Consider the following 15,916-nt stretch of genomic DNA (forward strand, 5'->3'; position numbering starts at 1 on the left):
AAGCCTGTATTCGAGTTTAGAGTGATATTACTACTGTGGTTCCATCACATAACTCTTTAATTGTAACGTTAGCTAACGTTACGATACCTCAGTTCACTGTCATTAAAAATTCAACCAAAGGCTGTTAGCCGGTTGAAGGAGATAGATTAACACCGTAGTCATAAGTTAGCAAACAATTAGGTAAATTATAAGACCCTGTAAAGTATATGAATAAAGACAAAAGTAGCTGAATCGCAAAGCAGAGCGTCTTTGTTCCGACACAACTAGCAGGGAAGCAAAGAGCTAACCTTAGCCGTTACGTAGGTAAACGAAACCTGAAAGTAACCGTTAGCGGCTGTTAGCAAGGGTTTGGTACAAGGGTTTTGGCATAGATCTTCTCACCTTTAATATCTTGGTTGCTAGATAAGCTTGGGAATCACAGACGACACTAAACTCCTTGTTTTCAGTGGCTCTTTCTCTCCGTCCCTCCGGTTCTCTGCGTCGCTGAAACGAGACTAAAGGGGAATTCTGGAAAGTGATGTCACTGCTGGCTTCCTGGTCATGGTAACCATGTCAATCACCACCCTGACGTTGGAAGTCACGCCTCGTATCGGTCACATGAGATTCACCGGGACCATTTTATACCGATGAAGTCGACCTTATAGATTAACCATCATGACCCGCTATAACGTACTGGTCATATTTTGTCTCAATGGGACGCTGTTGATACTAGAAATTGTGTTGGTTGTTGCTCCCTGTCAGAGGTCAGGTAAGAGTGGACTAGGCCAAATCTATGAGGTAAGATTTTCCTTTGCTCCGCCTCTGCCATATTAAAGGGATTGTAGACTATACCAAATTATTTACAGTGCCCTAAAGATATTACCATAATCCTGGGAACAATTATTTACAGTAACTGCTTGGCAAAAATGGGACTTTGAATACTTATTTTCTCTAAATTTTCTTCATTGATTTAAGTTTTCTGCACCATGTGGTGTCCACCTCATATGGGCTTACAAGATACTAGACAGCAACAACAACCAAAATGACCACATGGAAAATTGTAATGTACAAATCCACAAATCCAAAAACAAAAGCTTAATTTAAAAAACCACAAAAAATAAATCAGGATTTTTTTTATTGTGAGGTGCATAGCTGAGGTCATTAGGTGATGAAATAAAAAATTATGTTCATCCTTCAAGATCACATAAAACACATAAAGCCAGCTCTACTGGAATGCCTTTATATTTGTTATCTCAGTTGCCAGTGGTATCGGTTCTTAACTGAACTGCCGAGAACCTCTGTCGTCTCTGTGAATTATATTATATCAGGCACTGTGTTGTAATGTATGGTTTGAGTATACTTTTTAAACTTTAGTTTATTGGAGATATCTAGGAATATTTTTTTTAAGTTTTATTCCTCACAGAAGGATCATAGAATGATACTGATTTAAAACTACTAAGTATATAACTGATGACGCTTGATCTCTGCAGTACAGAATACACATTTCAAGTCCAACTTTTCCATGGAAATAATGTACAGTAGGAAACTTCTACTGGAGCTTATTTAGTTTTATTTCTTTGAATCCATTATCTGTTTAAACTGATGACTGAGAGCACAGGGCACAGAGTCACTTACTAAATCATATAACTGCAAATTTTAATTTTTAAGCAATAGAATTCCATTTATGTTAGAGGGAAAACTTTTTAACAATTGTGTTAACCACTCAATATATTTGACTTTGAACGCAGTAATTGCTAAGGACATACAGTTGTAATGCACAGAAACAGAAGGAGTATGGCTGCAAGTCCTGCCTATTACCCTGACCCCACAGATGCATTAATGTGTGAGCATAACATTTACTGTTATAATTGAAGGTACTTTAGCTAACTTAATTTTTTAGATTACTTTTTGGGGCGTTTTATACCTTTATTGGATAGTGATAGTCAAGAGAGACAGCAAACGTGGGGAAACAGAATAGAAGAATGACAGTCCAGCAAGCCAGGAACCAGACTTGGGACTCACTGCTCAAAGCATTTGCACTCATATGCTATGGGCACTAACACTTGGCTATTCGGTTGAAGCTTAACTCGCTTTATGTACTGCTGGGCAAGGCTGGATTATCTACTGGGCAAAGTGGACCAATTTACCTGTCGCCCACACCACCAGGGGCCCAAAAAGCCCCCTGGTTAGCGTTTGGTTATATGTAATTTGCTTAACCTCACATTTGTTTTGGACACTATCATTAATGTAAAACTTGAACAGCATTGCAACAACTCAAATAGAAAGAAAACAGCAGGAAAAAAAACAACTCTCATAGGCAGGTGTAGAGCGCTTATTTTATTTTAAATATGTCATCATTGGTTTAGCCTGCATACAGTAACATATCAGCACATAACTACACAGTACAGAAGTGGACGGCTGCCACACCAGGTGCAGCTTGGCCAATATGCAACATCGACAGCCACAGTCAATTACCCATCAGTCAGGCCAGCGTGTTCCTTCATTTAAACTCCATTTAAAACTATTTATTTGAGATACAAAACCACTTGGTTGCCTCCGTGTCAGCACTTTTCTTTCTACAACCACACAGACTTCAGATATACAGCGTGGTACTTTATTGACACTGGCAAAAAAAGAAAAAAAAAGAGGCACAAACTATCATCATAGGTTGTACATTTACTGTGTTGATTCTCAGAGATAGAAAGTTGGCATCTGAAAAATACACGATTGAAGTTGTTACACAAAATAAAGGTGGGGTAGGTCAAATTTTGTTTGATTCCTCAACCCCCTTTTTGTAAATTTCAAGCATTTCCTCTTTTTTTTTTTCCTAAGACAAAAAAATAATAAACTCCAATTGATGTGCATCACCACAAATCCTATCTTTGCACTCGACTTCGACCTGTGTATGGCTTAAAATGGGGTTTAAAGACTTGGCGAGATGAGAAGGCAATAATAATAATGATAATAATAATAATAATAATAATAATAATAATAATAATAATAATAATAATAACAACAATAACAACAACAACAACAATAATCAGAATCAGAAGCGTTAAACATCTACATACTAAGATTTTCAATCAGGCCTGGAACATGCAGACAGGGCAAAGTAGTAACCATGTGTCTGGTGAGAATATTGAGGCATATGTTAGAACTATATGAGTGTTATTGGTTCTCCTTCAAACCAATTACCTCTCTAGAGTTCACAATTCGGTCAACAATTTAAATGAAAAAGAAAACTCAGTTGCACTATGTAGAAATGGGCATTTTATGAAGTAAACTCAGTTCCTGTGTGGAACCATTAACCACTGATTTCAACACTAAGCCTCTTCTCTAATAGAATCTCATTACATTTGTTCTGGTTTTAATGGATACAAATATGCGCTTTTCATTTTATTTTATACATATTTTGTTTTTGTAATATAACAAGCACCAGCTCTTAAACATTCTAACACTACCATGTTTGACTCATTAGGGATGAATCTCGCTGCTCGTGATTCATTAGCATTTTGTACTTCTCGGCATAACCATACACAACCACCACTTCAAAAAAGTAAGGCGCAGTTCAAAACAATTCAGGACAAAGAACATGGAGGTTTGTAAGGTTATGGCCCTTAGTTTTTAGGAGGAAGAATATGAAAAAATATAATTAACTCAGTCACAGAGACAAAACAACACAAATTTTCCTAGTTTGATGAAAGAAGTAGTGGTACTGTAGACTCAAGCCTCTTATAGAATCAAGTGCAGACTCTCCTAGTTTCTCTCTCCAGGTCACCCAGGTAGGAAGTCAAGTCACCTGTGAAGACAGCAAGAAGGAAAATTTAGGATGAAGCACAAGAAAAAGTCTCAGGAGTACCTCAGTGCTCACATCCAAACAGTTTATTCACACAGATACATCTCCATTTAATGCACTGATCTAACTAACTGAGAGTTTGGTCCAGTGGTCACCTAACTCCAGACTGACGCAAGAGGGCTGGTGCCAAAAACATCCTCTTTGCCTGCATTGAATGCGTTGGCGGACAGTTAATTTGTTTTGCGTTTTGTCCTTAAAAGTAAAAAAAACACAATAGATGTGTAGCAGCTGTAAGGCAGAACTAAAAAAAGAGAGCATGTATAGACTTCCAGCAGAACTTGTTTTGTTGATTGTGCAGATTAAATTCAGGCGAAAAAATTCATTTTTATGGAGCGATTTCTGCAAACTGGGAGTGAGTCCTACTAATGATGCTTTAAAGGATCGTCCTCAGTCAGTAAAGTAACACAAATCCATTTTTCCTTCAAGGTTTAATTGATCTAAATCTACTGTCAGGTAAGAAATAATGTGTCTGCTCCATAAAAACTGCTACTCATCAGGAGCAGCCTAGACTATGACTTTAATAGTTTGGGAAATTGGGGTTGGGGTCTCTCAATCAAAACAATAACAAAGGACGGCTTTGGGTGACGCCATGAAGTATCGTGGGATCATGGGAGTTGCAATTATGGTGAACACAATTGCATAAGCTTCTCCTAGTTTGGACTTTTTCCAGTGTCGGTCATTATCCAGCAAACCAAAACAAGCTGATTTCAGTTAGTTGGAAATCTTTTTTCAAGATTATATTGTCTCATGTATGTCCATTATGTTTTTACTTCTAAAAGACCTAAGAACTTAACTGATGTAAACTAATGCTGTATGTTTATATAGAAGACTATCAATAGATCAGTTCCAGGAAGATCTGACATTTTGTAAAAAGCTTGTTACAACTGCTGTCTGAAGTGCTGATCTTAGGACACCTACATATGCAGGAGTCACAAAGACCACCAGGATTCCCCTCTCAAAGGGGATGTAATTATGGCTTATGGGATTTGACATTTTAAACACCTTTTTTTATTTTACAAGGCTTTACTTTTATTTCTCTGGTATTCCATCAATGTTGGTATTTCTTCTTATCTTGGTCATCTCTGAGCTCTGATATTAGGATGGAGCACTGATGCAATGTGTGTTTACAGTACATCTGTGCTCCCTACAGACATGCATATGTTTTCCACCAAGTTATTGCTCCAAATGTGTCAATAAATTACCTACCTCTCTCACTTTTGTTAATATGGGATTGTGGTGGGCCCCACAAGAGGTGTAGCCTAGGGGCCCATAACAATCTTAATTCAGCATGGTTTGTTCACATATTAACTTCGCGATACCAGATTTACTGTCATACTGGACAATACTAAGCTAAAATTAACATACTAAAAATGATTTAATATGCACCACACAGGCATGACTTTGGTGAAGAAGAGTTAGTCTGCATATGAATGTTATTGCTCCAAAATGTTTCAAATCTTTAAGGTCTTTGTGAAGCAAATATATTTGTCTTAATAACATGTTTGACCTTGAAGATCAAAGTGCTGCATCTTCCAATATTCAGTTCGGGAACTACTTCTCTCTTTCCATTGTATGTTGTTTTTGCCCTGCAAACGATTTTGGTTCCATACCATTTCCAAAAAAAAAAAAGAGAAAGAGAAAAGGCATTTCTCTCAGACCTGTAGTTTGTCAAAATGTTAATAAAATTAGGGGAATTTGATTGCCAGTGTACAGGCACTCCTGCTACAACAAAATGAGTTGTAGCAGGAGTTTTAGCCTATTAACTATAAATCACTTACACTCAACACTACTTCTGATCATATTCCAAAGCATAAGAGGTTTTTAGACTAGTTTTGCACCTTCCAGGTAGTTACTGGTTTTCATTTTTTCATTACACACTTTAAACGCACAGTATCTAACTTCTGTTGCTAGTAACAAAAGACGGCGTTGGGTGATGCCATGAAATTGCACAGGATGATGGAAGTTGTTTTCTTCACTACCATTTTTTTCCTTTCAATCTCCATTGAAAAACATTCAGGGAAACCACAACACACATAGGGAATGTGATGTCACTGACAGGTGACCAAATGAAACAGACCATTATCATGATTAAAATCTGTATTTCTCTGGTTTTAGAATTGCTGGAAACATGTTGGATGATCTAAGTACGTAACTCAAAATATATATAACATAGTTTTAGTCATTTTTGGACATTCTAATGTGGAAAAGTTACATGTTATAACTTTAAATGAGCTTGGAGAGACTAGAAACGTGTTTGAAATAGTTGAACAACACAGGGTTGTCCTGACATCTGAACTTTCAAAGTCACTTTTTTAGAAACATCTTAACTCACACCATCTTATTCACTTTGTCCACACATTATCACCTTATTTATTTTTGGTCTTGTGGGTTTGGAGTATAAATTGACCTTAATTGCTTCACAAAAGAATGGTTTTCACACAGTTGTGGGACAGGACAATGGTATTACCTCTCTTTAATAAACTGCATTAACTTATTGTCCCATTAGGAAACCGAGATAACTAGCTTGCTACAACTGTCAGTTAGAGAGCTCATTAGCTTGGAGCACTTCTTTCCTTTCTTAAAGTGTAAGTTTAGTTGCCCATTGGTGCTCTCTGTCAGTAGATAAATGCTGCTGCTAGCTGTGTAACTTTCGTGTTTATGAGAGATGTTACCAGTTCATTTCACAATGTCCCCTGTTAAAGGTATGACTTAGTGAAATGCTACTGTAGTGTTAACAAGTGAATTAAATGCATTTCCAGTGACAGATTTGTCATATAATCAGAAACATTGTATTCAATAAACAAGCCAAAATAACTGTAATGCAGACAAGTACATATATTCTGTTCTTATCCAGACAATGAAATGACAGCACAGTATTAGAAAGCGGGCCCTCCATCCATCACTCCTCCACCCAACAAAACAACATAGAGTCAAAAGGCTTCTTTAATATCCAGTGTTATCGGTGTTAAATTAAACTGGGGAGGAGTAAACAGCACAGTCCAGAGGAAACAGAAAAAAGTTCAGACAGCTATGTTGACTGACTAGCTCTAGCATACTCCCAACTTATTAGTGTGTTAGCTGTTCGCTCAACAGAAATAGCTATACTACAATACAGTAGTTCACCAGCTAGCCCTTGTGTCACTGAGGCTCTGTCACCACCTGTTTTTTGCTGATGACTTTTGCCTTTTCTGGTGAAACAGGGCCCTGAAAAGATTTGTAGCTAAAACTTGTAAAATCGACAGATTACTTACGCAATGCAAAAGATGGATGGTGAATTTGTTTCATTCCAAACCCAGCAGCTCAACGTCAAAGATGAGGGTGGCGTTGGGAGGGATGATGCCCGGGTGACCTTTGTTTCCATAAGCGTAGTCAGGCGAGCAGGTCAGCTTGGCCCTTTGACCAACGCTCATCTGGAGGTAGGAAGAGGCAGATGATACAAACAGAGACAACGGGTGTCATTGAAACCAGTAGTCTGCCCTACAAGATCAAATCCCTGTCAGCCGGTGGGCCGTCAAAAAAATTAAGTTAAAAGTTAAAAGTTTAAAAAATTTTTACCAGTTCCTTCACTGCTAGCTGGCTTACTGTCAGCACTGCTGTGGAGCATATCACAGCAATTTGTGTGTTTAATGGGCACTTTCACTGGGCTTCATAACACCTTGCTGACTGAGAGCGTGAAAGGGGGAGGGCAAAGAAACATTTGTTTTGGTCTAAGATGCTGGTGGTCTACTGTGACATCTAGTGGCAGTGATAATCATTGACAGAACCTTTAAAGAGAGGTGATTTAAACAACAGAGTATAACATAGAGCATGAAGATACACCATCTTGAATCTATATGTCATTCAGACAAGCAGCACCATTCACCAGCCACCTCATCTACACACTGCAGGGCTGAAGTGTGTGAGAGACAGAGCTGTGTTGATGCTGTAAAAGCCTGATGTTTTCACTTACTGAGTGAAAACTCGATAATGGAACCATGTCAATAAATTAATGTCTTTTAGCAGATAAAATAACAATATTAGCAGCATGACTTTTTCCTTGTCTGTAATGATTACATTCATCAAAAGACATATGGATTTCATATGCACAGTATGTTTCCAGTTCTCCAGCCTACCTGCACTACTCCCTCCTCCCAGCCTCGGATGACTTCCTGCTTGCCGATCTTGAACCTGAAAGGTTTGTCCCTGTCACGGGATGAGTCAAACTTGCGTCCATCTGTCAAGGAGCCTACAAATGAGGAAATGAATAGAGGTACAGAGTCATGACATAAGTGGAGCAGCTGCACAGCCTTTTTCTGTGGGTAAACAATTCCAGCTATTATATTTGAACATGAACATTACAGGATTCATCACTAAGAGGATACCTGCTGCAGAAGTTGCTTAAAATGATGGGAAGACACTGATTTAAAATCTGAATATAATAACACTGGAAACAGATTTTCCCAGCTTGTCGGACATCTATCTTGCCTGCTGTGTGTATATTGAGAGCAAAAATGAAGGGATTCCAAGGATCTCAGAAATAGCTGCTGCAGCTGTCTGTGGGGTGGGTTTCAGTGTGACAGTCAGGAAAATGCAAGCAACAGTCCTCAGAATAGGACCTGTCTAAGACTATTTACACCACTGCTATTACTGTTATTAGCACCAGTAAGGCAGCATGTGTGTGATGGTATGGTGTAGTGTGATGTGTGTGATGTGTGTGATGTGTGTGTGTGTGTGTGTGTGTGTGTGGGAGAAGGTGCAACATTGCGCATGTTGTTAGGCACACCAGGGGGGTGGCAGACAAGAGTCAGCCTTTAATCCAGGCAGTGGAGTGAATGTCCTGTCCTCTTCTTGACATCCAGATAGCAGCCTAATGGAATTATCTGTAAGAGCTGAAATGTACTTTTCAAGTATCAAAGGCAATGAGCATCAATACACTGCTTTTCCCATCTCACCACCAAAAAACACAGTGCTGACATTTTCTCACATCAACCATTTCCTGCAGACAGTGCCTTTCCAACATCCAGCAAATCCAGGTCTTGATTGTCCCTTATACGTCTACATTTAAAAAGGCTTGTGTAAAAGACTGTTTCATCTCTGATTTAAAGGCTGCTTTATAGGCTGACAGGAAGGGCGGCCACCCAGAAAGGAAATCCTGTAGTTTGTGAGATATAAAACAAACAAAAACAAACAAAAAAAAAAAAAACAATGCACACTCATGCCTAAAACAAAATAAAGAACATTTCAATGTGCAAGGCCTGATTCAGGTCTTACTTAAAGTTACTGTTGAAGCAAAGAGGCTTGTATTACAGAGAGAGTTATGTCTGTTTTACCAGGCAAGAAGGCTGAGAACACCTTTGCCAAACCAGTTAAGTTAAGCACGCTGGGAAGCAAAAGCCATCTGAAATCCCAATTTGCTGCTGATGCTACATGTTTCACTGTTAGTGCTGTATTTACACTGTAGTGTCTTTCAATACATTTCATGCTGGCAGCCTGATTCTATGAATGGCAATGTCTGTCTGTCAGCCCACCACTTTGCTCCAGACAAAAATATCTCAACAACTATTGGAGTTGTTGCCATGACATATTGATTCATGTTCCCCAGAGGATGAATGCTAATGACCTTAGCTAGCCCTTTACTTTCCCACTAGTCCCATGAGCAGGGTGACATATGTGGGTTTTGGGTAAAATGTCTCAACAACTACTGGATTGCCATGAAATTCACATCCATGTCAGAATGAATTGTAATAACTCTGGTGATGCTCTGACTTTTCCACTATGGCCATCATCAGCTCAAAATTTAATTTGTCCAACACTTTGTTTTATGACCACATACCTGCGAAACTAATAAGATATTTAGCAAATGTTAGCATGCTAACACACTAAACTATGAAGTTGGATGTGCTAAACATCATACCTGCTGAACACTAAGATGTTATCATTATGAGCATGTTAGCATGCTGATATCAGCATTTAGACCAAAGCTAGCATGGCTGTAGACACTTAGTCTTGCAAGGAAATAATTAGAGCTGAAACAATTAGTAGATTAATCAATTAGTTGACAGGCAGAAAGTTAATCAATAACTAATTTGATGATCGATGAATCATTTAAATCATTTTTAAGCAAAATTGTCAAGAATTCACTGGTTTTGTCTGTGTGGTTTACTGTTAATCAGACAAAACAAGACATTTCAAGGGGCTCTGGAATACTGTAGTCGGCTTTCCCTTTATTTGTTCATATTCTATTGACCAAATAATGAATTGATTAATGAAAATAATCCTTAACTCATAACATAAAATCAAAGATTTAGTGTCATTTAAATATTGTGTGTCTGTAGAGAAAATACTACAGTTTAAACACAGTGAGTCTGCCATTATTTCTGTAATAATCCGCTCGCCACCAGCCCCCTAGGAACTCTAACAAAGCGTAGGAAATCAGATGGGATTTAAAACCTCGCTGTCTGAACTGTCTGTCTGTCTGACTGCCTCTCTGTCTGATCTGACTGTCTCACTGTCGTAATTCGGCTGCGTTTCCCCCTAACTCTCTCCAGACAAGACAAATGACCACATAATCCACTGATCTTGGTGAGACTGTAATGAAGCTCTTGGCCCGAAGTGGAGCGCGCTTTATTTTACGCAGTGATGAATCCAGAGCGCTGTCCCCGGGACACACCACCACCGCTGCTGCTGCTACAGGAGCATTATCAGCTCCGAATATCTTAATGACAAACGTGCTTCCAGAAAGAGAAAATCTGTTAACCGCCACCAACCTTCCTTAAATTTTCATGCAGACCAGTCGGTGACTAACAGCAGCTGCCTCTTTGCCCTACTGGAAAAATCACCGCCCAGAAGGTTTGTGGCTGAAACAGGTCTGCTGAGGAGTTCAACGTTCAGCGTTTAGATATGTACTGTAGGTATCACCATAACTTAATGCGATTACAGGATTACCATGTCTGGATGTTTTTCATACGGGTGCAGGAGACAGTTGCCTACAGCCGTCACTCCACATGCATGGCCTTCATTAGTAGAAATACACAAACGGAGTAGCGAAATAAATAGGATTTGTCCATGCATGCAGAAGCGCAAGTTGCTTATTTAAAACTCACCAACATAATGCACCACGCACGTCTGTCCTTTTTTGGGGAAAGTCCTTCCTATGGGGAAACCAAAGAGGCTCTTAATATAACGAGAGTATGCAATTAAGGCGGTGTTTTCTGCGGCTGTATTACATACATGCAAACAGAGAAGTGCAAACGTGCACCTCGTTTACTAATACAAACACGTTTCCCTTTCGTGCAGTCGCTTTACCGTCGCCTGGGGTTATAGTCTCGATCTCGACTCCCATTTTTAGTGGTGTGATCTGGAGCTCTCCCTGCACCCAGCAACACTCCTCCCGCAGTCGGTGTATTTGCACCTCCGGCGGATGCTCGCGCTCTCTCTCTCTCTCTCTCTCTCTCGCTTTCTGCGGGGGGACCGTAAATTTATCATATAACACTTCCGCCCACCACCTCCAAAGTAAAGGCAGTACAGAAGGATTTCACGAGATAAAAATAATAATACGACCTCCCCCCTGGCGGCCACGAATAATTTCCTACGTTTAGGAGGATGTACATACAACGAATAAAATCCTATAAATATTCCATAGTGGTTTAAATACTATATATATATATATATATATATATATATATATATATATATATATATATATATATTAGGGCTGTCAATCGATTAAAATATTTAATCACGATTAATCGCATGAGTGATCATAGTTAATCATGATTAATCGCATATTTTGAATCTGTTCTAAATGTACCTTAAACTGATTTTTTTCAAATTGTAATACTCTTTTCAACATGAGAGCAGACAAATGCTTGCTTTATGCAAAAAAATCATGTTTATTTATTGCTACAATGAGAAATACTCTCAGTTCAAGTAACTAACATGCGCAAACTGCATTGTAAAACAAGATGCTGAAATGCCATTCAAAATATCTTTTTTATCCATTACTGCTCAAAACGGCATCGACCCATGGATGTATAATAAGACCTGGATGACGGATCTAAAAATGACGCCCATTCAGTTCAATACAAGTTGCTCGCCTGGCGCATACGCCGAAAAAGTTTCTGGCTTCCGGGTTACTTCCGCGTTATGCGGCCCATAGAGACTGCGCAGTAGTGTCACTCCCATAATGCCTTTGGGCAATGAGAACGAGCGAAAAACGTTCTCGATCTGGCGCTGCGCGTTCACGAGTGCGTTCATTGGATGTACATCCTCCTAAACCTTGATTTAAAACTGTTGCTGAGTGACTCTCAGTGCTGCAAAATGGAGACAACAAACAGGTATTTCACCTGCATTTATTTAGGTTTGTTATTCTGAGTTTACTGTGTGTGCAATCACCACTGGAAGTGATCACATACTCATCAACCTCATATCATTTTACAGGCTTTATATCTGAAATAAATTCAAGATCTTGCTGACTGAGAAGAAGAGTGCATTTAGGTGAGGAATCAAGGTAAAGCTGCAGAGGGAGCACACTCATGCCCACAGCTGGTTGAATCTCTGCTGTGACCTGGGATCAGAATAACTACCAGACTCCTGTCTCTCAGCTTCGAATCACTTATTGTGATACATTTAAATTATTTAAATCATATGTCTGGTAATTTTCATTGAGTTGTATTGATATAAGACACAGACGGGTAAAACAAGCTGTTGCCACTGCCCCAGATAAAGTGACAAGAGACAAGGAAGTGACGTCCTCACTGATGAGATGACTGACAGACTGAATTTTCATTTTGACCCCTACAGAGTGTAGTGACTTGTAAATGTAAATTTTGTATTTGAATATTGCCACTTTTCAATTTTCATTTTATATGGTCATAGGGCGCCCACATGAGTGTGTGAAAATGAAAATTGTAATTGGATTGCTGCATTTTCTTTTTAATTAAATTGTGTGTACTGTGGGATGTGGGGTCACATGACTGCTGGCCTGAGCAGGACAGGTGTGCTGACTGGGAAGCTCAAACAGGTGTCTTGAGTTTTCTTTGTTCTGTGTCCTGAGCTCATTCTCTGATTGGCCTTCAGTTGAGCTGCTTCCCTCCATCTTTTCACCTTTGTTCCTGAGTGTGTAGAGTGAGTACTTTATTTCATTATATTTCCTCAAGTCATGTTTATCCCGTTGAACGTCTAATCTCCTTGGTGAGCTGGATTAGTTACTCACTTGAGATTCAAATGTTGGCAGTTGTGTTGTGTTCACTTCACACTCAGACTTTATGACCAAACAATGAAGTCTTGATTGGTGCAAGGTGTCAGATGAGGTTCAAATTGTAAACTGGACACCGCTGAAATCCAGGACGACCACAGCTGCTGTTTTCAGTTTGCTGCAGAGGCTTTTCTTTATTTTGAAGGAGGCTCAGTTAGTCTGGAGTTTGTGTTTGTGGGTCACCTGTGGAAAAAAAATCTCACTCATCTTAATATTTTTTTTAAATCATATGAAAATCAACAGTAGTTAGCAGGTTTCTGGGGCAAGATTACTCAGCTTTAGCAGCAAACCCCCCCCCCCCCCACCCCCACCACACACACACACCAAACAAACCTATTCAAATTATATGGTTGTTATGGTTTAATATTTGAGTACATGGTCTTCAAGAAAACGCATGTTTAAATAGTAGGAACCTTGTCTTGTATTCTTGTTTTCTTCCTCTGAGTGTTGAACATAGTTCAGACACAGAGCAATACTTCAGTCCTGTCACTAGAGGTCACCACAGACGTGCAGTTCAGAGAGGAGCCTTCCTCCTGTGGGTTCATTGTATGCACATCCTCCTAAACTTTGATTTATCAGTCAAAAAACTGTTGCTGAGTGACTCTCAGGAAAATGGAGACAACAAACATGTTTACAAGGTATTTCACCTTCATTAATTTGGATTTGTTATTCTGAGTTTATTGTGTGTGCAATCACCACTGGAAGTGATCAAATACTCATCAACCTCATATCATTTTACAGGCTTTATATCTGAAATGAATTCAAGATCAAGACTGAGAAGAAGAGTGCATTTAGGTGAGGGATCAAGGTGGAGCTGCAGAGGGAGCAGACTCAGCTGATGGAGATTCATGCCCACAGATAAATTCTTTAAATCATATGTCTGGTCATTTCCATTGAGTTGTATTGATATAAGACACAGACGGGTAAAACAAGCTGCTGCCACTGCCCCAGACAGACAAAGTGACAAGAAACAAGGAAGTGACGTCATCACTGATGAGATGAGACTGTCTCTCAGCATTTTATCACTTATTGTAATACATTTAAAAATCTTTAAATCTCATCTCTGGTCATTTCCTTACAGGGAACAAGCTACAACCACTGCCCCAGTGACAGAAAAATTCCAATTGACAAGGAAGTGACATCCTCACTGATGACCTGCCTCAATGAGAGGACTGAGTGCATTTTCATTTTGACCCCTAAAGAGCGCAGTGACATGTAAATGCAATGGCCTGAGGGCGCTGTTTGTTCATTATGTTTAAATACTGTCACTGTAGAGCAGGTTAGGTCTTTGAAAATCATCATTTTAATATGTTCGTAGATGAGTACACACATAAGTATGTGAAAATGAAAATGCAAAATGGAGTACTGCATTTTCTTTTTAAATTATACTTAAAGCATACTGTGGGAAGTGGGGTCACATGACTGCTGGGCTGAGGAGCACAGGTGAGCGAACTGGGCAGCTCACACAGGTGTCTTGAGTTTTCTTTGTTCTGTGTCCTGAGCTCATTCTCTGTTTGTCCTTCAGCTGAGCTGCTCTCACCTTTGTTCCTGAGTGTGTCGAGTGAGTAGTTTATTTCATTATATTTCTTCAAGTCATGTGTATTTTGTTAAGTGGTACATTTAATCTCCTTGGATTGTTCTCCCACGATTATATATTTAATGCGATAATGTATATACTGATTTTGATTTTGAATTGTTTGATTTATTCAAGATAAAGTGATAGAATTTGACCTGTATGTTTGCTTTCTTTCATTTGTAGACATGTAACCACTCACACCTGACTGACTGCAAGCAAAAGATTAAATACCTTCAAATGGAACCTGCTTGTCCTGCTTTGCTCAAATTCATTAAGTTCAGTGTTGTCCTAGAACACATACATGTGTCAGAAATCTCAATTCTATCATGGATTTCTTTTTCAGTTTCAAGTTTATATGATAATTCTATTGAAGTCTTCTATAGGCTTTTGTAATGACCTTAATGTTTATAATTTAGTCCGTTATTTTTCTGCACCAGATGCTTTGAGGACAGACCACTATAATCATGGATTGGACACTACAATCATAATCAGGATTGTGCATTTAAAGGAGAACCCAACCCTTTGACAGAACTCACTTTTTTATTCCTGTGCCTCAGAACAGTTTGGTCAATATTTGTGAACATGCAGCACTTCACTCATCAGGATGCAGGGAGAAAATAATGGATCAGAGGGAGGTTCTTCAATGAGACAGCGCAAAGTCTAAAGACTGTAAAGGCTGCAATCCAGCAGATTTACTGCTCACACTGTCAGTACATTTTGTTGATTATATTTCTAAGTTTTTTTTTTAATGAAAGACTTTACTTGTACTTGGAATATTTTTAGTTTTTTTGTCTAATCTTTGTATGTATCATAATGTATATGTTTTCAGTATATACTGGTCATCTTAATCTTTGAAGTAAGCACTTACTATGGGAGTATATAAAAGCAGGAAATGGAAATTCGTGAAAATAAAGTGATGATAAAGAAATGATTCACTCTTAGTATTTCCTCTAATTTAAAATTAAACTACACCTCTTTTTCTCTCCATCCACTAATCGTCCCGCTTCTTTTTATCATTTGAAATCAAAGATGTCAGTTTCCTGTTGGTTTTGAATTGTCCAGTCAAGTTAATCTAAACCTCTCTCCTCTCTTCTGCACAGGATCCAACCACTGACCTGTAGACCTCCACCCACACCTCTGTCACCATCTCTCCACACTGAAAACACACTTGAATACAAGTGACTGTCAGAACTGGGGCAGCAGACTCTTAATGTCGGTACAAAGTAAATGTTGCTGTTGAATAAGGAGACAATAAACATGGCTGAATATC

General features: G+C 38.9%; 2 protein-coding genes and 1 long non-coding RNA gene across 3 annotated transcripts in view; all 3 read right to left on the bottom strand.

Annotated features, from left to right (window-relative positions):
• The window catches only part of sdcbp2 (syndecan binding protein (syntenin) 2), a 29,342-nt gene extending 28,802 nt beyond the window's left edge, over positions 1 to 540 (bottom strand). The window contains exon 1 of the mRNA XM_071475631.1: positions 382 to 540. The gene's annotated coding sequence lies outside the window, so the exon portion shown is untranslated. The remainder of the gene's footprint in view (positions 1 to 381) is intronic.
• The window catches only part of LOC139620281 (uncharacterized), a 94,094-nt gene that overhangs the window by 48,679 nt on the left and 29,499 nt on the right, over positions 1 to 15,916 (bottom strand). The window lies entirely within an intron of this gene.
• Positions 2,297 to 11,283, bottom strand: fkbp1ab (FKBP prolyl isomerase 1Ab). The gene is made up of 5 exons (XM_071475638.1): positions 11,120 to 11,283; positions 10,918 to 10,965; positions 7,948 to 8,060; positions 7,087 to 7,245; positions 2,297 to 3,778 (listed from the first exon to the last, which is right to left on the bottom strand). The coding sequence occupies exons 1-4, from the start codon at positions 11,154 to 11,156 to the stop codon at positions 7,117 to 7,119; spliced, it is 327 nt and encodes a 108-aa protein (XP_071331739.1). The 5' UTR covers positions 11,157 to 11,283; the 3' UTR covers positions 2,297 to 3,778; positions 7,087 to 7,116.

This window comes from Trachinotus anak, unplaced genomic scaffold (assembly GCF_046630095.1).
Source record: "Trachinotus anak isolate AG129_WGS33_773 ecotype Australia unplaced genomic scaffold, CSIRO_AGI_Tana_v1 ptg000004l, whole genome shotgun sequence".
Taxonomy (NCBI): domain Eukaryota; kingdom Metazoa; phylum Chordata; class Actinopteri; order Carangiformes; family Carangidae; genus Trachinotus; species Trachinotus anak.

Bases quoted from the DNA above. Each gene is read 5' to 3' on its own strand.
- fkbp1ab (XM_071475638.1), bottom strand. From the start codon at position 11,156: ATGGGAGTCGAGATCGAGACTATAACCCCAGGCGACG. The intron at 10,966-11,119 runs GTAAAGCGACTG...GTTTCCCCATAG, and splicing joins GACTATAACCCCAGGCGACG to GAAGGACTTTCCCCAAAAAA. The intron at 8,061-10,917 runs GTGAGTTTTAAA...CCTCATTTGTAG, and splicing joins GTGCGTGGTGCATTATGTTG to GCTCCTTGACAGATGGACGC.